Genomic DNA, 23,858 nt, shown 5'->3' with positions numbered 1-23,858 from the left:
TATCGTACTTTTTTACTTTTAATCACATCACATTTCTATGCAGACCAAGCAGCACTTTAACTTTAGCGGATTATAGTATGGATTTTTCCGTCAAAGTCAAGAATACCGTGTTTGCCTGTTCACTCATTTAAACAAATAACAGTAAGGAACAGTCGCACTTGATGAGTAATTTTACGTTTTGCTTATATCATACAATAAAATAATATCCCATCTAATATTCAAATATTTATTTTTTCAAAGATAATTTTTAAATTTTAATTTACGCGAGCAATCACGACCAAAAAGATCGTTGATAACTTTATTGCTTATATTATTTAATCAAGGAGAATGTCTATTGTTATACTATACTATATAATTTTACGAAACGCAAAAAAAATGACCAATACGCGAAAGAAATAGACAAAGCTTCGATAAGGCATGGCAATGATCAAGCTGAAAAATGAAACGAGGCCAAGCCACTTTCGATATATGTAATCTATATAATCGTATAAAATGTAAATAAAATGTAATAAAATTATCAATTGATTTGATATATATACAATATATAAATATATGTATAACATATACATAATAATTACAACATATAATGATATATTTACAAAAAATATGATGTAATACAATCATCTGTAAAAATTAGTATTATTTAAAATTTAAATTGGTATTTAATATAAAATACTTTTTAATATTTTAAATAATTTTTAATATAAAAATTATTTAATATAAAAATTAGTAGATATTATTAAATATACATTTAAGTTGTTATTATTAAAAATATAATAATAAAAAATAATTATATTTATTATTATTATATTAACAATAATATTTTTATTTTATCCACATCAATTTTGTCTATTGAATTATATCTCCTTGTCTCTGCCTACCCGAATCCCTACCTACCTACCCGTATTCCAATCTATAGTCCTATAGCTATCCATTTTCCTACCTACTCGTGTTATAATCTATTATACAAAGTTTTTTAATTAAGATCGCGACACGATTTATAAGAGGTCTAATTTACTGGTTAATCCAGCGGGATATCTGAACGGGATATGGTCTCAATTAAGTGATACGATCACTTGAGATGTTTGAAATGTGGAGTTGGGGGCTTTAACACGCGCGCGATTGAGATTTACTTGCAGTTTTTCCAATCTCGCACGTATGCGAGAAAATATAAGGAAAAAAGAAAGTAGCCCTTTGGGACAAATAAAGAGATATATTAAACTATTTTATATGTTACCTTATTCCATCATAGTGGTCAGTGTTGACCACTTACCTTTATCGTATCTTGGCCATATACAATCTGGTTGCATTTTAACCAGATTAAAGGGAAGGAGAAAAATTCTTTCCATTTTTGGATCATTATCATTGCCGAAAGATAATATTACGTTCGATTCGAATTACGCGCGAGCCTCGATTGTATCAAAATTGTACAACAAGAAGTTAATTTAAAAAATATGTATATATATTAATTTATAAAAACTAATTGCAACAACATTGAACATTGAAAAATGTTTCTATCACTAATTCCGTTATTTATTTAATAATATATTGAATAACCGTTTCTTTTTGTAACCCGTTCTTTTAATTTGGAATCGTAATCAAGTACAAAAAAAATTTTACTTCGCGTTATATGAATATCTCAATTATATCCTGCGAAAAATTGAAATTTTGTAATGTAGATGAAATTAAAAAATTAATATAATTGAAAATTTCTTGATGTAAAAACCGACCGCGAAAACCGACCGCAAAAATATGAAGATGCGTGATTGTGCATGTTGTTCATGCGGCACGCATCTTGAAAATGTATCAAGGCAAAATAAATGACGTGAGATCCGGAAAATAAACTTCCCGCACAATTGATATTAAATTGGATATTATTCATAATTAATCAATAATTGAGTTTTATAATTGAATAATATGCAAATCTCTGTATAAACTTACATATCGATATAAATATATTTCCTTATATTTTACATTTTCTACTAAAATTATTTTTGATATAACATATTCATATATTTTACTGTAAAATTGAGTATATAATTATACTATACGATTAATTCTAAAATACATTAAAAAGTTTCAGCGTTTCTCGGCAGAATAATAAAGATCTCACGTCATATATTAGTATATTACTTGACTGGCATAAAGTCAATTTTTCAATCAAAAATAGATAGATAAGCTAAAAAAATTAAGGTAAAATCGATGCTTTGTTAAAATAAATTTGAGTAATTAATCACGTTTTCTATAAAATAAATTGCATAATAAGACCAAAATATGTCTTACCCTTTTTATTCATGCTTGTATTTATAGATATGCATAAAATATTAAAATTCTAAATACATATACCTATATCTGCATACGATATTGTTTTCTTGCATCGATTTATGTAATATTTAATCTTGGATAAATATAATATGGGATGGAATAAAGGGGTATAAATAACACACATCCTAACTAATTTATAATTTTTCCCTATACAGATATATATATATATATATATATATATATATATAAAAACATCTAACAAAATAGCTTACTAATTCTTATCTCTATTATCAAAAAAAATATCATAAAAATATTTCTTTAATAAAATTTTATATTTCAAAAATCATTACTTTGTCATACTTTTTGTTTCTCTTGTGTTTCTAATATATTTATTACTCTGATTGTAAGTATAAGAATTGATCTACGTAACAAAATTTCGAAAATTTAACCTATTATGTATCTTATACTAATTCAAATTCGCGAAATAAAATTCTAATACATTTCGATAAAATATTTTTTCATATATTTATTTCAGATTTAAAATTTTTATTAAAAATTACTTATATAAAACGCGACAATTCGTCAACATAATTCGATAAAGCTCTTTGCGAGCTCCGTGAGTACGAAGTGTGCAAGTATTTCCTCAAGCACAATCGTACATAATATCAATAAACCAGTGACATCAAGATTAAATATTCTCCATAATTAGTTTTAGCCCGTCCATTTTAAGGCAACAAATCTACAAGATGTAATATTTTATACTATAGTTTTTATACTATAATTGTCATACATAATTCAATATGTACCGAAATACATTTACTCTATATTTGATTAATCGTATAGATTTGTTAACTCAATAAAAAAAATTCTGACTCACCGACTCGAAGCGCAACGGACGGAGTTATTCAGCAACGTAGCTACGGTGATACTGTAACATATACGAACATAATTGAAATTAAAGAAACATTTAAAATGATCAATATTTTAAAAGATAATTCTTATTTGCCTCTAATTTCTCTTTCAATGTAAAACTGATATTTAATAATTTACTAATATAATTATCTATTTTCCAAAAAAGATCTTTACAAAAGTAAAATTTTATATAATTTTTCTGTCTCTAATTATTTCTAACTAATCGAGATAAGACAATTCAAATAAATGGAAAAGAATTATTATGCAGATAAGAGATGATACTTACCCCAAGGTTGCTCCGCCGATGCCCGCGATGTCTTTCTCAGACCTCCTCTTCTTCTCAGGACGTCAGGCCTCCTCCTCTCGCCGCACAGGACACTCGCGAGAAACACTCGCGGATAATAAACTACAATCGCGCCCAGACTAATTTTAGTAAAAGTCTTTCTCGCGCGATACTGTACGGCACTCCCGTTTAAAAAAGTCTTTTAGTCCGATTACTCGAACGGCACTTCCGAAGCAAACGCGACAAACCGGCTGTGGTTCGTTCATTCAATTAAATCGGCGGACGAGGGTACGTTAGCTTCCCCGTCTTTAGATTTTTATCCAAGCAGAACAAGAGTTTTGCTTGGGTAAAATCCTCGTACTGGGTACTGGGCCTTCCCACCTCGCCAAGGTCGTACCCATGGGAAGGAAGTACTTTACTGTGCGATATAAAAGCTATAATATATAAAATCAAGTTATATCGATTTTCTAACATAGATTGATAGATTTTTCGTACAAATTTGAAAGAATCTGCGACGCCGATTGCCTCGATTCGTGTTCCGCGTTCATTGCACTGCGTTGCAGTCGCGTTAATGGCGATGAAATGTTGGAAGATCTTGACGCGAATCAAGTGGACGGTTAGTAAAGACACGCTGATTAAACAAAACCACAATTATAAGATTACGTATCGTACGCACATTATGGTATCGAGCACGTAAATCTCGCGAATTAAGTACTATTATAATGTTTTGCACAACGAGGAGTTGCGACGTGGACCGTTAACTTAGGCTGGATTCGGGGAGCGCGCTATTAGCGCTATTTGCTTGTTCTATCCTTGTTTTACACCTGATGAGCGATAAAGACAGAATAATGCAATAGCGCTAATAGCGCGCTCCTCGAATGCAGCCCTACGCGGCACGAAATACACGAAAATAAGAAAAATATTCATGAACGAGCGTTGTATCACATTTCACGATTTCACGATTGTCACTCGGCCCTCTTTCCGCTCTTCGGAAAGAATAATCGACGATAATCGCACGACAATTCGGGCACAGCGCGTTCAATAGCACGACACGAGATATGCCGCGTAAATATATAATAAGAATTAAAAAAAGATAGAAATTAATAAGTTAAACCAAGATTAAAGTTAAGTATATTCCATGCAAGACTTGTGAGAGTCATTTCCAAGAGATCGTAAATTCTATAATAAAAAAATGTTTACGGTCTCTTGATTGTAGGAAAAAACGTAAAAATTATAAGTATATAATAGGAATAAGGAAAGTTTTCAATCAACCATATATAATAAAAAATAATGAAAGGAATTTTTGACTTTCCCAGTGAAAGGATAAATATTCACAAAAAGGTAAAAGAATTTTATTTAATTAATAAAATATTATAATTATAATTATAATTATTATTATTATTATTAATATTATTATTAATATTATTATTATTATTATTTTATTTAATTTTATTTAATTAAGACCGTGATTTTACTACATATTTTCTTATTCGATTCGAAGTCGGAAGCTCTTTCTTGCGCATGTGTCGTCGGTCATCGTCGGTCACTATAGCTACCAAATACAAACTTCGAGCCTTCGAGGATCTCGCTGGGCAGCCGAGCACCGGCCACCGGCTGTCATAAACTGTCACAAACGATTCACGGTATTTCGACACATGGCGACGAGTAACATAGACGTGATTCTGAGCCAGCTGGGATGGCAGGATGGCTTCCGAATTCCCATAGCTAACGAGGAGAACAAACGTCTGGAGGAAGAAGTAAAGCGACTCGGAGATTTACTTCGACTAAATCTTCAACTTCTCGATCAAGCTGCGATTGACTCAATCGGCGATTAATTCAATCGGCAGGACAGCAAAATTTCTATACGATTCGTTATTCCTAATCTAATCTTTCTTTCCAAATGTAAAAAAAAAATAATTCTATTTGTGCTAACAAAATACTATTATTGTTTAATGAGTTAATCGCCGTTTAAGTTAGTCGGAACTTGGTTAAAATCACCCTTATATGCGAGCAGTTCTTTTCTGGACTTATTAGAAGAGTTGACCACTATTGAAACAGTTCTCCAGCGAAAATATGATAGTACAAGAAGTAATTTAAATGATTTTGGCAATAACAAACAAATGGGCAAAATAAATTTGATATAGTCGTTCTTCTATTTGTTGGAATAGAAAATCGCAATTGTGATCTAATAGGCATTAAATATGTTCGCGAAATAGTGAGACAACATCAATGAGTAAAGATTTCATTAATATGAGTAAAGATTTCGTTCTAAGGCAACTTTGACTTGCGTAATTACTAAATGTAAACAGGAATCGTTTTCAGAACGTTTTAAAGAAATGAAAATTTTCATGGTTTTTCGAACATGTACGTATAGGTATAATGTATCACACTTGGGTATCTTTATACTTATTTATTATGACAGAATAATTATCATAAGTAAATAGGGATATACAATCTTTGGTCAAACTTTGTAGCTTGAGTGGCCGTTTGAGTGGAAAAAGTATATAAATTCACACAAAAACACACAATATTAATCTACAAAGCTCCAGCTTGACTGAAAATGGCATATATCCCTATTTACTTGCGAGAATCACTTATCGGTCAAAGTTTCACTTATTATTAGTAATTATCATATCTAATAATTAATATATCCGAATATTAATTTTAATTAAATACTCGATTATACAAATAAAATATATAGGAAAAGTAATTACATCACACGATAATGAATCAAAGTTAATTTAATTGAAGTAATTAATTTAAAAGTATAATCATGAACAACTTAAGCTGGGTATACACTTAACGAACGAACAGCGAACGCAAACTTTCGTTGTCATTATTTAACGGATATAATCAAAAGTCTCAAATTGCTGCCTGTAGCAAACACCGAATCTGGTCGAATTATGGTGTTTGGTGAAAAAAGACAAACAACTTAGGAATACAAACACGAACGTTCGCGTTCACTATTCGTTTGCTAAGTGCTAAGTGTATACCCAGCTTTAGACACATTTGCATGGTCCGAACAGGTTGCTAGAAAGACGAAGCACAAGATTTCGTTAAATGCAAAATTGGAGAGTCTCGAAGAACGGTTGAAGATGGTCAGAAAGCATGCTGGCGATTTGGCTGTGCGACATGACTTCAATCAGAAGCTGCTCTCTGAGCATTCGGTCCAGCTGGAGACGGAGGATCACCTCTACCGATTAAGCGGCAACACCGAGTCGTCGCTTCGCCAAGAGGCGCGTGAATTCGAGAAGGAATGGACAGATGTGAATCGCAGAGTATCGAACGTGGAGAAGGAGTTACTTAAGATGATGAGGAAACTGGCCGAGGCGAAACAGATGGTCCAGTTTGACGAGGATAGTTTACGCAAGTGGGAAGAGATGCTTGCGCAAAAGGAGGAGGATAATCAGTTGATAGAGAATTACATGAAGCAGGATACACAGAAATACAAGGTGTATATACATAGCATCTATCTATAGCAATTATGACATGTAGTAAAGATGTTGTACGATGATGATCAAAGATGGCAGGAATGCGTATAAATATTCCTAGAGCAGCATTGCAAGAAATTATTCTGGTTAACTCGAAATAGTTTAGATATTACAAATACTACTGATTTCTCGTCGTTTTATTTTATTTCTTGTAGAGAAAAATAGAGTTCAAAATAAATTAAAAATATTAGAGAATTTATTCAATTAGGAACTTCCATAAATATTTAGTTTAGATCACTAATTTGCCTATATTAATTCATATATTTGTTTTAACAAGTTCTAGGATCTAAAGTTGTTTACAATTTTCTAAAATGTATTGTACAATACAATATTAGGTGACACTGTACTGTGCTAAAACACAGAAAAATTATAAAATTGGGGTTTAATAATAATAATAATAAAAAAAATATATATATATAAGCGAAAGATTCCAGGAGCCAGATTTCTCTGTATGAGAGTTGATAGATTTTAACTGTCGTGTGCGATGTATAATTATAGAATACAATTTGATCCTTAGGAATTGGAGCAGAAACGGCAGAAACTCAGCATGGAACTTGAGACTTATCGTCAAGCTATTGTCAAAAACGTCGGTGAGGTACAGGAAATGGAGATCGTTCTGGACCGTACAGCAAAATTGTACATGGAAGCGTTAAAAGAACGCAGACAGATGATAAATCAATGGACGCAAAGCGTCAACGTTCTGCGCCAGAGGGACAACGATATACAGAATAGTCTAAAAGTATGAACGATGAATCCTTCTCCAATTTTGCGTCGAGTATAAATTACAAATCGTTGCAGGAAATTGAAACGTTGCGAGAGATCGGTAGGGAAAAAAAGAATAATCTCGAAGAAGTAGAACAATTTTTAAAGGATCAAGTTGTCAACAACAAGCAGCTGGAGGAGTTGATTAAACGATCGGAGAAGGAACTTGGTGTGGTCCAAGAAAAAAAGCGCAAAGTCACGGAGACGATTGATATCTACGGCATCGAGGTGAAGGCAACAGAAGAAAGTTTTAGATTATATTTTTCATAAAATTATAAATCTATTTTTGCATATTATTACATGCTAATTTAAATGTAACTGCTACTTTATGTTTTATGTTTTATGTTATTAACTACTTTATGTTTTAAATTTTATTGAATAATCATACGTTTATCGATAATTATCGAGATAGCTGCATACTCAGAAGAAATTAGTGGGGGATTTGGCACGTCGTACACAACAAATCCGGGCCAATGCGAAGCGCAAAAGAATTGAGATCGAGAACAAACATATAAAGGTGGACAATTGCAAGAAGCGAATCAGTGATTTAACGTTGACTTTAGAAGAGATTGAGAGTCAAAAATTAAACGTCGAGGAGAGAACGAAGCGTTTGGAGAAAATGATTGAGGTATATTTCTACTATATATTCAACTATTACAGTGTATATTTTTATTATATTATTATTACGAGAAGAGAAAGTAATTCTCGAGCTGCTAACAAATCATAAAAAGAGAATTGATTTCATTGCAATATCTATCATTATCATTTGAAAGAGTTGTAACTCATTATAATCTGTTTCAGCACGATGAAAAGCGAAAATCCGCGATCGTCAAGGAATTGAATCGGCTGCAAGGTGCGATTTTACGCGCAACGAAAAGGATTGTAGAATTGGAGAATGAAAGGAAGATCCTGCAGATGGAAATGCAGAGCGAACACAAGAAAGTTGATCTGCTCAATACCTTGCTTACGAAGGAGAACAAACTTCTGGGGGAGAAGAAAGAGGCTCTTTATCAAGTGGATTTCAATCTGCAGAAATGCGAAATGAAACTCGAACAGATCAGAGGACACGAGCGCGACAAGAATGAAGCCGAAAAGAAACAAGCGAGAATCGAGGAGTTGCAAGCTGTACTGAAAGAGAAAACAGCTACATCTAAATTGCTGCAAAATCAGATTGTCAGTTTGGAGGTAAGGTCTATTTTGTATTTTTTGAAAAAAAATTCCATTAATCTAAGAAAAGGAAAATTTAAAAAAATTAGAAAATTAAATTTAGTCAAATAGAACTTGATCAAAGAAAATATTCTTTTCTGGTTTTTTTATCTGCAGCACGATATGAGAAAAGTATCTAGTTGCTTATCGAGCGAAAACGAGGAGCTCGAACGGTTACGGAGCAAAAAGCAGGATCTATTGTTGCTGTTAGACGGGGGTGAAAAGCGGCTGAAAATCGCGCAATCCCGAAACGAGGAGAGGCAAGTTGAAGAAAATATAATGCGCCTTCGGGTGTCGCAGCTCGAGAGAATGACATCGAATGTAAGCGATAAAGTCTATGATTTGGAGAAGTACCGTCTTCATCTCGAAGCTGTGAGTATAATTTCCTGATTTAGTTATTTCGTTAAAATTAATGAGATTGACAAGAACATTAGTCTAACAGAAGATTCTGTAACATGAAATCGATTGAATTCGGTATAATAATAAATTACAGGGTCAGATTACTCAGATTATCTCTATTTGACTGATTTGACATATTCATTCATTCATCTTTGCTCACAGGCGCTTAGGGAGCGCGCAACGGAGATCGCGGCACAGAAAGAGGCGCTTGCCGTGCAGAAGAGGGTCGCTGGCAACGAGTGCTCGGAGCTGCGCACTGCTATTGCCGAGAGAAAAAGCAGGATACGGCAGTTGCAAGCGCGATACGACAGCGGCGTCGCGACGATGGGTGCCACCCCGGATGGAGCGCCGATGAGCACCGCGTACTTGAAGATACAGAGCGCTCAAGAGCGGTACATGCTGCGAGAGCAAGGCGACAAGCTGGACGAGGCTATAAAACGAACCGAGCAGGAAATACGTAGCATGGAGACCACGCTGCGGGTAGTAAATGTGTGTAACGACAAGTATAGGGATAGTATGAGCGCGGTTGACCAGGACGGACCTGAATGGACGGAACAGAAAAAGCTCGACGAACAGATGCATGACGCGCGGCAGAAGCTACTGCAAAAGCAGATGCAGCTGCAACAATTGTTCGAAGAACTGCAGGTACTTTCGCGTGCATAAGAGTTTTTTTGTACTTATCAAAAAGTCGATAAAAAAATATGATATAAAATTAGGACAAAATAAAATATTTATCAGAATAATGAAAAATCGAGGCTGTATGTATGTTTAAACAAAGGAATTACAGTGACAGAAAGATCTAAAAAGTGGAAACTATGACAAAATTTTATTTATTTATATTTCATGACACAAAAGATCTCTATAGTCTTCTGTTACAAATAATGCGCCTATTAAATATTTGTTAATTTGTGCAAAATATTAAATCAATATAAAGAATAAATTTAACTAATAGTAATAAGATATAGAGTCAATATTCCAATTTTATTGGGCAGAAAGCGCAGAATGATTATACTCAATTGCTCGATGATATCGAGAAAGCAAAGGAAGAAAAGGAAAACAAGGAACGTTACTTATCGGGTATTGAGAAACAGACGACAGAACAAGGAGAGAAGATATCCAGAGCTGACAAGAGTCTTCGTAAGGCACAGAAGGATATACAAAATTTATATATTTCTAAAAGGGACGACACCGTGCTTCTGCAACAGGTAGATAGACAAATAATAAAAATCTGCCATTAAAAATCATACCCTTTGACGATTTTACCTCGAGATACTTCCTAGAGAGAAGTGGAACTGCGAGAGCTTCAAGAACAAAATGCACTAGTTCTTCAAGACATCGCAGAGTTCACGATTCGTCATGTGGAAGCTGAAGCGTATGTTAAAAAGTTGCTGATGGCCAAGAACATCGAGTTACCATGCTTTCCTCCATCGATTAGATCGCCTATGAGTCCTTCCGGCAGTTCCATAGGCTCGATAGATCAGCCTTTAAAGAGCACGAGCCGCATGAGCGTGTTTACGTCGTCGAGGGAGAGCATCGGCAGTGTAGTTAAGATAGAACCACAATTTGGAGAACGTATGTGGATTAGGATATCACTTAAACGTCTTCATATTTTTTTTTAGATTTTAGACATTGTCCAAGTAGTTAGGAACAAAACATTTTTGTTAATCAATTTTTGATAATTGATTTTTTTAAGATAAACATGAAATTTTCATCAAATTTTAATAAAGAATACTAATTCGTATTCCATTCGATTTTAGCAGCAAGTAACGCATCGAGGAAAACTACAAAGGGTGATCCCGCATCCAAAGAATCTCTCAGTTTGCCGAAACGGTCCACTATTGTACATGAAAAGCAACAATCGCGGAAGAAATCGTGATAATAATTTCGATAGTATAATAATTAAAATTGAGCAGACTTTATCTACATGATTGTCAAGGTATAGCTTTTTTCTTATTCCATCTATTCCCTGGTGAACATTTTTCTTAGAATTACTTCATATAATTTTATAACTTTTTGGATAATTTCGCAGATTTTTTATACGAATTGGAACATTTCAGAAATGTCGAAAAAATCTACATCTTTTAACATCTCTGAATTTTGTGTGTGTGAAATATTCTAAGATTTCTCATTTTATTTCCGAAGAAAACTTATAAAACCTGGAGATGAGGTTTAAAGTATTTATTTAGAAACCTTTTTATATTTAAAATATAAAAAATTCTTAAAAATATGAGATGAGAATGTTTTTCTACCAGGGTTTAGATTTAGAACAAAAAAAAATTAACATGAGTGATAATAGCTATCATATCAAGCAAGTTGTACTTATTATCGCACCAAGACCAAGTTGTGGACACATGCATGTTGTTCTCGAAGGTCAATGTGAGTGTGTGACTGCCGTGACTTTTTATGTTAAGAATAACGTTACATCGCATAAGTCTGCAAGCAGCTTGTTCAAAACCACAAGTGTCACTTGTACATTTCGGAGATAAATATAAAGTGAGTGAAGTCTTTAGAGAAATCAGAAGATGCTTTGTACTTGTGAAAAACACCAGCCTTATATAATATTTTACATATTTATTTTTCTGCTCTCCAACATATACTTACGCAAATAGTGAATTTTTTAAGTATATATCTCTGTTAACTTTTAACAGTATTTGCTGCTGAATATCATCCAAACTTTTTTGTAAAAATATTATATATTGATAATGTTATATTTGCATTTGTAAAATAATATATCGGCGAAAGATATTGGCGTGTATCTGACTCTCTCGATCCTTTCTCTAACCTAATCCTCTATCTGATCCTAACCTAATTCCCTTCTAACCTTTACCACCTATCATCTATCTACCCAAAGTTTAACTATATTCAGGAGGAAGTAATTGCTCACTGAGGATTAAATATAATTTCCAGATGTCTAAGTCTAAATTAACAGAAGTTGAAAGTAGTAAAAGTTTCGGAGGATGGCAGAAGGTATATACACACAACAGGTAAATATATAAAATATATGATTTATACAAAAGATGGTTATATCAGTATTCCCTACAGAGGATTTGTTCCTGAATTTATTTCGAAGTATTTCGCATGTACTGAAAGAGTGATTGCAATTATTTGACAGTACAGAATTAGGATGCAAGATGAGATTCGCTGTTTACATACCACCTCAAGCTGAGAAGGAACCAGTACCCGTTATCTACTGGCTATCAGGTCTCACCTGTACCGAGGCTAATTTTACTCAGAAAGCCGGAGCGCAGAAACACGCTGCGAATTACGGCGTGCTTCTTGTCATACCCGACACTAGTCCAAGAGGATTGAATATTCTTGGAGAGGATGACAGTTACGACTTTGGTAGTGGTGCCGGATTCTATGTAGATGCGACGCACGAGCCATGGAAAAAGAATTACAGAATGTACAGCTACATTACCAAAGAATTGTCAACGTTGATCCATGAAGAATTTTCAACTTTGCCATCTAAACAGTCCATAATGGGCCATAGGTATAAAAAAATAATCCTTTGGTGGAGCATAATCTTGGAATATAATCTTTAAAATGCTTCTTCTTTCCTCTTGTTTAGTATGGGAGGACATGGCGCTTTAATTTGTGCTCTTAAAAACCCTGGGATGTTCAGGACTGTCTCAGCTTTTGCACCCATATGTAATCCAATCTTGTGTCCATGGGGAAAAAAAGCCTTCTCAGGGTACCTGGGAGAATCAGAGGATAATGCCGCATGGAAGGATTGGGATGCTACAGAATTGGCAAAAAAATATAAGGGCCCAGTTTTGGACATTTTAATCGATCAGGTCCTAATAATATTTAATTATATCTCTGACATATGTTTATATCTAATTTACTCTAGTAAATTTGATTTCTTTAATCTTTTGATTTAAACGATTCGTAATTCTTTAATAACGAAAATTTGGCCGTTTACAGGGCAAGGAGGACTCGTTCTTGAAACAAGACCAGTTATTACCAGATAATCTACTAAATGCTGCGAAGGTTAATGATATCGCGCTTACTCTCAGATTTCAGGATGGTTATGATCACAGTTATTACTTTATAGCTACATTTATTGAAGATCACTTCAAGCATCATATGAAATATCTTAAAAGCTAAGTCTGTGCCCGAAATTATCGTTAAAAACATTGGGACTTTGATATCGTAATTTACATTTTTACGAGATTTATTTTTCATGTTTTTGAAATAAATTTTAAAAAATACTAAAAATATTCGCAATTTTCAAAGTTTTGCTTATTGATATTGATGTACTTCTTTATTATGTTTTCAAGGGATAATGAATTGATATATTATCATACATATAAATGGAGTATAAATAATAGAAATATATAATTCATATCTGAATTTTTGCTTTTAGCAAATCTGTTCTTGCACTATGATCAAAACTTTACAATTTTTGTACAAAGTGATTTAATAAAAGATTTAATAAAATATCATTGTGATCTTCGAGGTTCTCGGAACCCATGCCAGAGAGTCAGCAGAGGCTCCCGTTTCTGCCAAATATTAGCATTGCCCCACGCTTGCCAGAATCTGCAATTTTCAGAAAAGAATTATGAAGAAGAATTAGAATTTATATCTATCTACTGATCTCTTGATTTATATCTCTTGACGAATAGCGCAATTATTTTACTAAAAAAATTAGCTGGCATTGCTTAAATCTATAAAATAATGAGTATTTATGTTGATATTTTTTACTTTTCAAATTCACTAACAATAAGATATAATTGCGTAAATTTTTCACAAGAATTATATATATGTAATACGACTCACATTCCAAATAACGCGCCACCCAAATGCGCAGCATGATCGAAATATTTCCATCCCAAGATGCAACCGACAACGTCCAAGGTCATTATTCCTTTGATTGCCTAAGTAAAAAATATAATAAATAAAATGAACATATATCACGGAAGAATTTTTACGTTTGCGTTCATTATTAAAATTTGGAGAAGAGATGATACGTACCATACCCGCGGTAAATGTGAGCATAGGAAGGAAAATGATACTGAGTCGTAAATCAGGATATTGTGTGCAAAGAAATCCGAGAACACCCATAATCGCTCCGGACTGAAATAAAACCAACTGTTAAAAGTTGAAACTTATATAATGATAGATCCATTTCCAAAAATATAATAAAAAAATGCATAGACATAAAAAAAAGTGAAACTATCGTGTATTTTCAGAGAAAATTTTCGAGATATCTAAAATATATGAAGTATTTGTTATTCTAACTTTTTAAAATAAATTTAGTTACCGCTCCTAGAGAAAGGCCTGGCACTCCAAACATAGTTTTATACACGTGACTAGCGAAGCTGGAAATCACACCGCTCGATAAATACAGAGCCAAAAATTGCTCTTTCCCCAATGCTGTCACAGCTATTGTGCTGAAGCTGTGCAACACGTACATGTTCGCAGCCAGATGGAACATGGAGTAATGTGAAAAAGTGGAGAGTACCATAGACCAGCATGACACACCTTACATGAAAATTATCTTGACGTTCATGATAATTCAGAAGCAAAATAACTGCCGCGAGCTTTTACATCAGTTGCTCAAAGCGATGGTATCACTTACTGGAAGCCGGGTTAGCGCAAAAATAGCGCACCATTGTCTTCTGCAATGCCGGCACTCGCCAAGCTAAGAATACAACCGCGTTTATAAAACATATAGGCACAAACATCTTCTGTCCTTCGGTCAAGTTTCGCCACCATGTCTCCATTTCGCTCCTCCATCCTGTTCGCTAACCGATACATTATTGTATATATTTAAGTATCTATTGAATGTTTCCCCAAACAATACGTACGTTAACTCGAAACTGTCTGTAACGATGGATTAGTCTGTACGTCTGGCTTCTGATACGTTCGTACTCCCAAATTGCAGCACCCACTATGGAGGCTCCACTAAACTAGTAAAACAAAAATGCAATATATTTATAAATCGCTCATTTGAATGTACTTCTGAAATAAGTATATGATGATGAAATAAGATATCTACAAGCATCACACTGAATTTTGTTTTTAATATCATAAACTATTTTACAGTAAGTTCTTTCTTTATCATTGTTAACTTTTTAAATTTTTTTTTATACACAAATGAAACAATACAATCTGTTATCACAGCTGCAAAATCTGTTGTTAATTCTATAAAAAAAAAGGTGGAAGTAGATTTAGCAGTTTTATTTATTTACCATAATGGTGAAACCAAGATGTTTCCATAGCCTCATAGGAGGTATAGTTCCAGTCTCGATATGAATATTAGGAAAAGGAGACTCTGGTTTGAAGGTGATCTGCGACCTCTTTAAATTTCTTATTTGTCTATACTGTAGTACTTGCATTTTGGGCCTGTAGTATTGCGCAGTTGTAAAGACACTAAAATTCCATAAATACACTTGAATTTTAGATAGCATACATTTCAGTTGTAGTAAGTATAATAAATCATTATATAATTATACAATATAATTTTTAATAGAATATCTCTGCTTCAAGGGACATGAAATAAAATGGAAATGTCATATAAATGGAAATAAGATGTTGTGATCTAATCTAATAAATTTTACTAATTTATAATCTTTATATTATACGACATAGAAATATCCATCAAAATAGCTTCAGCAATTTCACCATTTATTTTATACATAAGTAACAAAGTGATATCATTAGTGAGTTATAAACATCTAATGGCTTGTCGAAAAAAATTTTAATATAATCTACTGTAGAAGAAAGAGAATTATTATATTATTCGATAAGAAAGCATAGTCTTATGTCATTCTAAATTCATCTTCTGAAGTGTGAATGTACTTCAAGAGATGTAAATTAAGAATCGTCCTACATCAATAAATATAACAAAATCATAAAATAATTTTATATTAATAGATAACATTGCTTCTTTCTGGGATAATCTTTTAGTCAATCTTGCAGAAAGTTTCATCATAATTCTTTAGGTGTAAAAAATCTCAGTTTCCTTAATCTTTAAGGAACTTAATTTTTTTAAAGGATCTTTAGAAATGTTAATTTTTAAAAGCAACAAGAAAAATATACGTGAAACAAAGCGAGAAATTAAAAACAGTGAAGTCATAATACTAGAAACTGAAAATCCGTCGCACCATCTGTTCGCCGTGTCGCCCAAACGTAAAAGCGTCCTGACCGTCATGCTATCGGAATTTTCTGTGCGTTCGCAGAATGCATAAATATTCCATGTACGCGAAATCAACGAAATTTTGTTCACGAAGAATCCAGATAACCTCTCATGCCACACGTCTGACGTCTGACAGCCGAACGAAGTGACGTTGCTGCGTTGCTCCTCCGCCTCACGCGTCGATACCTCGATTAATCTCGCGAATACTCGCGATATATCGTTCCGTTATCGCAAAAGAATCCCCAGTCGCCGGCGGTTGGCAGTATGGCGGTTGGCAGACCTGGACAGGCCGCGCCGGCGTTCGGCGCGACGTTCATCGCGATGGCGGGCGTGCGGCGTTTGACGTGAGAGAGTGCCGGGGAAGAGAGCACTCCAGACTCCAGTACAGCAAAACAGTCCGAAAATACTACGGCGACAATGGCGGACGAGGAGCTACCAGCCGGATGGGAGAAACGCCTCAGCAGGTCGACCGGTACGTCGAAGTCGACGGATTTTCACGCTCGCGCAAAATCCGGTCGCCACGTCGAGTCGCGAATTTCGCTGCGGGGGGCCGCGAACGATCCCCTCGTCCCCCGTTTTCGCCGGCGCGAGGACGTATGGGCCGTATGGCACTTCGCCGACGTTTCGCCGACGCCGATCAATTCGCCGCGGTCGAGGGAGATGCGCGCTCGATACACCCGTCGAGGTCCTCCTCCGAGAGGACCTCCGTTCTCGACGCGAGCGTGCTCCGATCGCGATCGATGGGAATTCTTAGACGGCGAGGGTTCGAACGCCGGGTATAGCTTGCCGGAGATGGTCGGTCGCGTCTCGTCCGGGGGGGATTCCGCCGAAAGAAACTTGGGCAAATATCCCGCTCGTTATCAATTAATTTTTTGCCGATGCTGTATATCGATTCGTCGAACTTGAACTTTTTCGCGAGTCTGCGAACAAGCTTGCGGGGATGTTGAATTAATTGTCTCATTAATCACATAAACTTTTAAAGAATCAGCACGCGGCTGCTTTCATTATTTGTGCATCAACTTGCAATTGAAATATATGGTTCTAGTTCAGTCTGATCTATTTCTATTTCTGATCTGAATCTGTTTCTTTGAAAATTGCAAGTATATGCAGTTTTGTCCTCGAGTTTCTTGAACATAATCATGATATTTGTCGAGTTTAGAGTATTGAGTGTGTCAAAAATTCTACCTTATATGAATACAGAGCATAAAAGTGGTAAAAAAAGTGTTTAATATCAATGTTTAGGTGTTTCATCTCAAATGGATGAAATTGTTGTAGGTCAACACTATTATTTAAATATTTATACCAAGGAAAGTCAGTGGGATAGACCAGATAAACCTGCGGATCCATCTGGCAATGGCAAGGCGGACGGACCTGAAGAAGTGCAATGTTCTCATCTACTTGTGAAACATTCGGGCTCTCGACGACCTTCTTCCTGGCGAGAGGAGAATATTACTAGGTCAAAGGAAGAAGCTCTCGAAATGGTTAAATGTAAGCCTACAGCTTTACAATTTTTCATCATTGACGAGTATTCATTATTGCATCGTTCATGTAAAATATTTTTGTCTGTTGCTATATTTGTTTTATTGCATCACAGTCCTAGAGACAAAGCTTTTAAACTGGTTTCGTTACAATTGCAATTTTTTATAGAGATTGTAAGCCACTTTTATTGTGGAAGAGTAAGTTTGTTTTTAAAACTTATTTATTGTTATAACTATTTGGGGATTTATTCTAAGAAACAAGGCATCACGATTTGTTTATCTCTTTGGAATTAAATCCATGTTTTGTATAGAGACTCTATCCCTATCAAAGTAAAATATTCTCCCTAAATTTTTAATATCAATCCAGGCCATTCAGGGCAGTGGGAATTGTACTTGGTAGGCAACTGTTCTAGCACTGGGCTATTCGGCACCTTTCATTGTTGCTTTGATTACCATAAAAAATATTTTGTTAACAGCTTATAGAGAACAAATCGCGTCTGGCAAAGCGACGTTCGCTGAACTCGCCTCCAAGTACAGCGATTGCAGTTCAGCAAGGCGCGGCGGCGACCTCGGACCTTTCAGTCGGGGCGCGATGCAGAAGCCCTTCGAGCAGGCGGCATTCACGCTGAAGGTTGGCGAGCTGTCGTCACCTGTGCACACAGATAGCGGAATTCACATCATTCAACGGACTGCATAAGCCAGCTCAGCCTGAAACGAATTGCCGATACTTTGCGAGAAATCGCTTTCTCTCTCTTTCCATCTCTCTCTCTCTGTCTTTTAATCTTACCGTTTATAAAATTATGCCAATGGTATTCTCCCAACATTCTATATACTGGCTGTTGTGGTATACTTATTTAAGTCAGCATTTGAACTTTATGCTTATTTGAAATCACAGTTTCAAAAAGCATTTCTTTAGGCGTGTCATACTTGACTCTTTTACCATATGTTTGGCATTTGCCTAGGTTTCATCCATTTTCAGAAGATATATTAAATGCTTTACTTAGAGCCAATTTCACCAACCACAGTTAGCTTAACCGACGGTTAAAGTTAGCAGGATTGACCAATAGAAAGCAGGGTGGATTCATTTCTATTGGTCAATCCTGTTAACTTTAACCGTCGGTTAAGCTAACTGTGGTTGGTGAAATTGGCCCTTAACTCTTCATAATTTGGACGCCTGTTTAATTCAGTCATATTATGCATGCGTGAAAAATTTCTTTTGATATTTTTCTTTTACAGATTGCACATTGTGCAATCTCTATTTGAATGATTTTTTTTCTTGTTTTAGTTTTAAGTAATTAACTATGTGTGCGTTCCGTTTTACGCATCATGAGCATCATGCGTGAAACGGAACGCACCCTATACTTAGTATTTGGCATTTTAACGCGATCTTACTAACACCGGTCACTGTTCCAAACTAAAGGCATCACTTGAGAGAGCGTTTTTTTATTTTTTGTGTTTTTTTTTATCAATATAATTCCGCTTTGCAATAAGATAATAAATTAATGGTGCAATCATAAAGAAATTAAGGCATCATTAGCAGACAGACGCATGTTAAAACGTTATCGTATAAAAGCGACGATATTATACCCTCCCTTAATATTAGAAAAAATAATAATTGAATACATGTTCCTTGACAAATATCGTTATCCTACTACTGAATGCATAATTGTGTTAATATAATATTAATGTCTTCCCTGACCTGATGGAAGTTAAAATACTGGCTATACGATGATATTATTACATTAATTTTTTATCATTGTAATTAGAGCGAAATCGAAATCATGCAAAATATTAAAAAATATGTCAATGCGGTATAATATTTTTAGTAATCATCACATTGTAATATTGATTGCATGTTGAATGGCTAACTCTAATAGTGAAACTTCTTATTGTATTTTGTAACTAAATTGTATTTTGTAAATTTAACTGATTTGTATTCACAAATGATAAAGATTCATTGCTGTATAATAAAGTTGATCTGTAAAATATTTTATTCCATGATTGGCAAAAAATTATGATTAGCTAAAGTAAATTTCGTTTTTACGCAAATGCATTGACAAATAATATTAATATTATGATAAAATATTTCGTTGGTTTAAACCTTAAATAAGATGTGTGAACTATGAAACGTGATATGTTTATTTCTTGCTTTTCGTTAATTTTTCACCACTATGTGGTACTTTACGTATTTATATTATGATACGTACTTGAACATTTCAATAAGCATTTCCATTGCTTTGCCTCGCTAATGGAATATGTATGTATTTTCAATATATAATGTTGGGGGAAGAGAAATCATGAGCGGCTAAAAATATTGCTGATTGAAACGATGTAAATCACATATTTCCGAAAAACATTATCTTCCAATCTAAGATTAACATACATGAGTTTATTGTCGTTAATGTAGTATGGTGGAATCAAAAATGCCTACTCTCCTTCGAATAAATAAGTTATGGACAGGAGGATAATAAATTAAGGAAATATTTTGAGATGTTTCGTCTATACATATGTTTCCACGTTCTGAAAGACGTAGATCTTTTGGAGATAGTTAATTTTTAAAATAGATAATTCATATGTAATCCTGTTACATGTAACTTGTAACGTCATTACGTTACGGAAGAACGTAATTTACGTTCGTAACGTAAAATATATGAGACTAGCACAAGATATGAATCGGTGCAATTTCAGGAAATCAGTTTTAACTTTCTTGCATAATGTAATTGAATTAATATATGACGTGTGAATTCACGATACTCGCCATTATGGTTTCACGAGGTGATTTATATTTAAGTGAACATTAAATATACATGTAGCAGAGGAATAATGTATATGTGTTAAACTCGCACTCCAGCAAGACTTTGATTGTAACTCTAAGGTTTGCATGTAATATTTTACACGCTAGTACGATAGTTAGATTTATTTCAATAATCTGTTTCATCGCTTTTTCCTTGATCTTTCTAATATTTTTAAAGCATTATAATACTGCATAATAATAATAATGCTGTTTAATTGAATTGTATATAACATACAGGTTACACAAAAATATTTGCATTGTGCTTTCGGAACATAGATTTAAGCTAAGATTTTCGTGCTCAATTAAAGTTGCTGGAGTATTTCCAGATAGATTTGATTACGAAATATTAATTCTGAAAGGACCGACGTATTTATATATATGTATGTCATAGTGGCTCATTTAGATAGAAATGCAATTACACGCAATAATATAAAGGTTTTCTTTCATCCTTTCCTCCTGTTTTTCACGTCTGTTCGGCAAGAGATTATAAAATGTACAATTCAGTGCGAGAGGAAAATACGATTACTTGAATCTGACGAAAGAGCAGTCTTTTGACGCTCGCTAGCGAAAATTTAAAATAATTTTGACTCTTAGCGTTAATGCGAAACGTTATTGAAGAGTACACACGAAAAAAATCAAAGACTCGAATTAAAATCGCTCGCAATATTATTGCAGACCGACAAACATGCGCGACTACTATGATGACTCACGATTATGGTTACATTTAATCAAATCATTGTCTTTTTAAAAATTAAATTAAATTAAATTTTTCTTGCAGGAAATAAATGTTATCGTTGATGTTAAATTAAAGTATTTAACGATTCAAGCATGGCACGATATTGTAGATAATTATAATTATTATCGTTAATTATTAAGCACTATTAATTACATATTTTCTAATTTTATTGTAAATATATGAAGTGTAATTTGAACAATAAAACAACAGTCGCCAAATAAAATCTTACGAGTCAATCGCTATGTATTTATCGGTTTTGCTTCTATTAAAAAGAATAAAATACAGTTTAACAGTAAAATACAGTTTAACAATATTGAAATGTCATGTCATATGTATAATATATATACCAATATATACATTTTGTATCTTTAATTCTTTTAAGACAATTTATTGTTTTTATAATTGTTTTAATTTTAAAAAGACCTTTATTGTTTATTGTGAAAAGTTTTAAAATGATTTCTTTTCTAGTAGGAGTTGTTTTCTTTAAGGAAAAAAATGAGATTAAAATTTTGCATAACTGTCGAGACAATGGAATTTTTGGCGTTTTAACAATTTAGTGCGCCTCTTGAGAAATTTTTATTTTTCAAACGAATATAATTATATTACAATTAATTGGCAATAAAAATATTAGATTGTTATTATATAATTTAACGTAGTATCGCACAAAACATTTTTCAACCGTTTGTTTATCGGTTTATATTGAGTTTTGATCACATTCTTAGCTTTCTGACTGCGATGTTTACTCTCATAAACGTTACTTAATCGTTTGCATTTTATTACGTATTTTTCAGCTTTAAAAGATGAAAAGTCAAGGTTGTGTGTAGATGTATGTATAGTACGTTAGAAACGTTAAACGAAATATCGCACGATCGTCATGGTGTGTTAATAACAATATATTCATCATGCACGTTGTCTTAATGTGATTATCTCATCACTCTCACTTTCATTTAAATTTAAATGAACGTAGCATCAAATCGGTACTTTAATTGCTATTAAATCGCATTTTGTTATTTCCACACGCCGAGTTCGAAGTTGCATGCGCTTTTTCATAAAAAATAATTCGATCGTACGAACGAAATGTAACGCGAATCGCGACCGCTATATTTCTTCGCGTCGGTATATATACACGTTATACTTAATTGCTCGTTTATCATCCATTTAAAGTAGCCAAGGAAATGAATGTTTCTGTATGTCAAGAAAATGCCGGATGATATATCGCGCGATTGTTATCAGTATATTAATTAATTAATATTCGCAATAAACGATGTTTTTCTTGTCGCTCGCGATTTAAATAAACGTCGCGCCAAATCAAAATTTTATAAAATGCTGTTTACAAAATTCATCGTTAATTTAAACGTTTGAATACTGAAGATTTTATATTTGTGAATTATCTGCATTAAAATTATCTCGGTGTTGGTCACAATAATTAGAAAATAAGATAATTAATTATTTGTCATATTCAGCAATGTATATATTGAGGTCACATTTCATCACTTCGATTCTTAAGCCGAGTTCGAATCGGAGTAAAGTCGCGTGCGCTTTTTTCAATTAAAAATAATTCGATTGTACGAACAAATGTTAGCAATGCCGAGCGAAGTGTAAAGCGCGGCGGTCGCAACCGCGCCATGTTCGTTCGCGCCGATATAGGCGTCGCTCGTCCGTCTCAAAGACGTACTTAAGTATTTTCACCGCTCCTCGCTTTTCGCGTTTTTACCCGTGAAAAGTGAACGTTCCACGTAAAGTGCGTCGGGAGTGCCGAATGAAATGTCGTGCGGTCGTCGTGACGCGTTAATTATCGCGCGCGTTCGTAAGAAATTCACATATCTTCATCAATTGACGAAATTAAAACGACGAGATGAGAATGACGGCAGTAGAACTGGCAGTAGAACTGGAAAGAATATGCGCGATATGGTGTGCCGCTTAGGTGAGTAAATCCGTTGATTGTATTATATTAAAATCTAATTTAACTATATTTATGCGATCGAGCTTAATTAGTTACATATACTTTATGGAAATATAAAAAAATAAAAAAAATAATTTATTAAATAAATTATCATCGTTACCTTAATTAAATTCTTTTTGATACTTGTTAGGTTTAAAAAAGTGAAAATTGTGGGATGCTTTCGTAAATGTATTTTGTAAGAATTCTTCGATTTGCCAACGTTTCAACAATTTATCGCTTTTAATAAATTATATTAATTACTTTTTCCACGACCTGAATCCTTCATGAAAATGATCGTGGCCACCTCATAAAATGACTCTCATTAAGCGCGAAAGGGTTAAAGTGGTCACGCTACCTCGATCGGCGTAATGCGCGATACACTGATTACTCGAGTGATTCGCTCTAGTGCGTATATTTGTACCTATACCTACGCATGTAACAACGTTGCA

The 23,858-nt window shown here is 34.0% G+C and overlaps 3 protein-coding genes across 8 annotated transcripts; 2 read left to right on the top strand and 1 right to left on the bottom strand.

The window, feature by feature from the left end:
* Positions 1 to 4,949: 4,949 nt before the first annotated feature.
* On the top strand, positions 4,950 to 13,760 carry LOC139810565 (S-formylglutathione hydrolase). 6 transcript variants are annotated; one of them, XM_071774218.1, is made up of 12 exons: positions 4,950 to 5,217; positions 6,487 to 6,912; positions 7,469 to 7,690; positions 7,750 to 7,941; positions 8,126 to 8,341; positions 8,515 to 8,898; positions 9,037 to 9,291; positions 9,481 to 9,963; positions 10,311 to 10,523; positions 10,599 to 10,890; positions 11,079 to 11,254; positions 12,226 to 12,302. In XM_071774218.1, exons 1-11 carry the CDS (start codon positions 5,116 to 5,118, stop codon positions 11,192 to 11,194), a joined length of 2,901 nt encoding a protein of 966 aa, XP_071630319.1. In that variant the 5' UTR covers positions 4,950 to 5,115; the 3' UTR covers positions 11,195 to 11,254; positions 12,226 to 12,302. The 6 variants fall into 6 exon arrangements, with proteins under 6 accessions (XP_071630319.1, XP_071630318.1, XP_071630321.1 ...); XM_071774217.1 differs by having other exon boundaries at positions 4,951 to 5,217; positions 11,076 to 11,254; XM_071774220.1 differs by having other exon boundaries at positions 4,952 to 5,217; positions 6,464 to 6,912; positions 11,076 to 11,254.
* Positions 13,660 to 16,619, bottom strand: Rho-7 (rhomboid family intramembrane serine protease rho-7). Its single transcript, XM_071774227.1, has 8 exons — positions 16,428 to 16,619; positions 15,513 to 15,693; positions 15,129 to 15,230; positions 14,900 to 15,065; positions 14,582 to 14,802; positions 14,293 to 14,394; positions 14,098 to 14,195; positions 13,660 to 13,857 (listed from the first exon to the last, which is right to left on the bottom strand). The coding sequence occupies exons 1-8, from the start codon at positions 16,472 to 16,474 to the stop codon at positions 13,761 to 13,763; spliced, it is 1,014 nt and encodes a 337-aa protein (XP_071630328.1). The 5' UTR covers positions 16,475 to 16,619; the 3' UTR covers positions 13,660 to 13,760.
* Positions 16,620 to 16,755: 136 nt separating this feature from the next.
* On the top strand, positions 16,756 to 23,089 carry LOC139810568 (putative peptidyl-prolyl cis-trans isomerase dodo). Its single transcript, XM_071774228.1, has 3 exons — positions 16,756 to 16,931; positions 17,735 to 17,947; positions 18,414 to 23,089. Exons 1-3 carry the CDS (start codon positions 16,877 to 16,879, stop codon positions 18,632 to 18,634), a joined length of 489 nt encoding a protein of 162 aa, XP_071630329.1. The 5' UTR covers positions 16,756 to 16,876; the 3' UTR covers positions 18,635 to 23,089.
* The last annotated feature ends 769 nt before the right edge of the window (positions 23,090 to 23,858 follow it).

The sequence above is a fragment of the Temnothorax longispinosus genome, chromosome 3, assembly GCF_030848805.1.
Source record: "Temnothorax longispinosus isolate EJ_2023e chromosome 3, Tlon_JGU_v1, whole genome shotgun sequence".
In the NCBI taxonomy this organism is placed as follows: Eukaryota; Metazoa; Arthropoda; class Insecta; order Hymenoptera; family Formicidae; genus Temnothorax; species Temnothorax longispinosus.
This window is presented reverse-complemented; position numbering and strand designations above follow the sequence as displayed.

Bases quoted from the DNA above. Each gene is read 5' to 3' on its own strand.
- LOC139810565 (XM_071774217.1), top strand. From the start codon at position 5,116: ATGGCGACGAGTAACATAGACGTGATTCTGAGCCAGCTGGGATGGCAG. The intron at 9,292-9,480 runs GTGAGTATAATT...CTTTGCTCACAG, and splicing joins ACCGTCTTCATCTCGAAGCT to GCGCTTAGGGAGCGCGCAAC. The intron at 10,524-10,598 runs GTAGATAGACAA...GATACTTCCTAG, and splicing joins ACACCGTGCTTCTGCAACAG to AGAGAAGTGGAACTGCGAGA.
- Rho-7 (XM_071774227.1), bottom strand. From the start codon at position 16,474: ATGACGGTCAGGACGCTTTTACGTTTGGGCGACACGGCGAACAGATG. The intron at 15,694-16,427 runs GTGCGACGGATT...ATGGAATTTTAG, and splicing joins GGCGACACGGCGAACAGATG to TGTCTTTACAACTGCGCAAT. The intron at 14,196-14,292 runs GTACGTATCATC...TTTTTTACTTAG, and splicing joins TCACATTTACCGCGGGTATG to GCAATCAAAGGAATAATGAC.
- LOC139810568 (XM_071774228.1), top strand. From the start codon at position 16,877: ATGGCGGACGAGGAGCTACCAGCCGGATGGGAGAAACGCCTCAGCAGG. The intron at 16,932-17,734 runs GTACGTCGAAGT...AAATTGTTGTAG, and splicing joins ACGCCTCAGCAGGTCGACCG to GTCAACACTATTATTTAAAT. The intron at 17,948-18,413 runs GTAAGCCTACAG...TTTTGTTAACAG, and splicing joins AGCTCTCGAAATGGTTAAAT to CTTATAGAGAACAAATCGCG.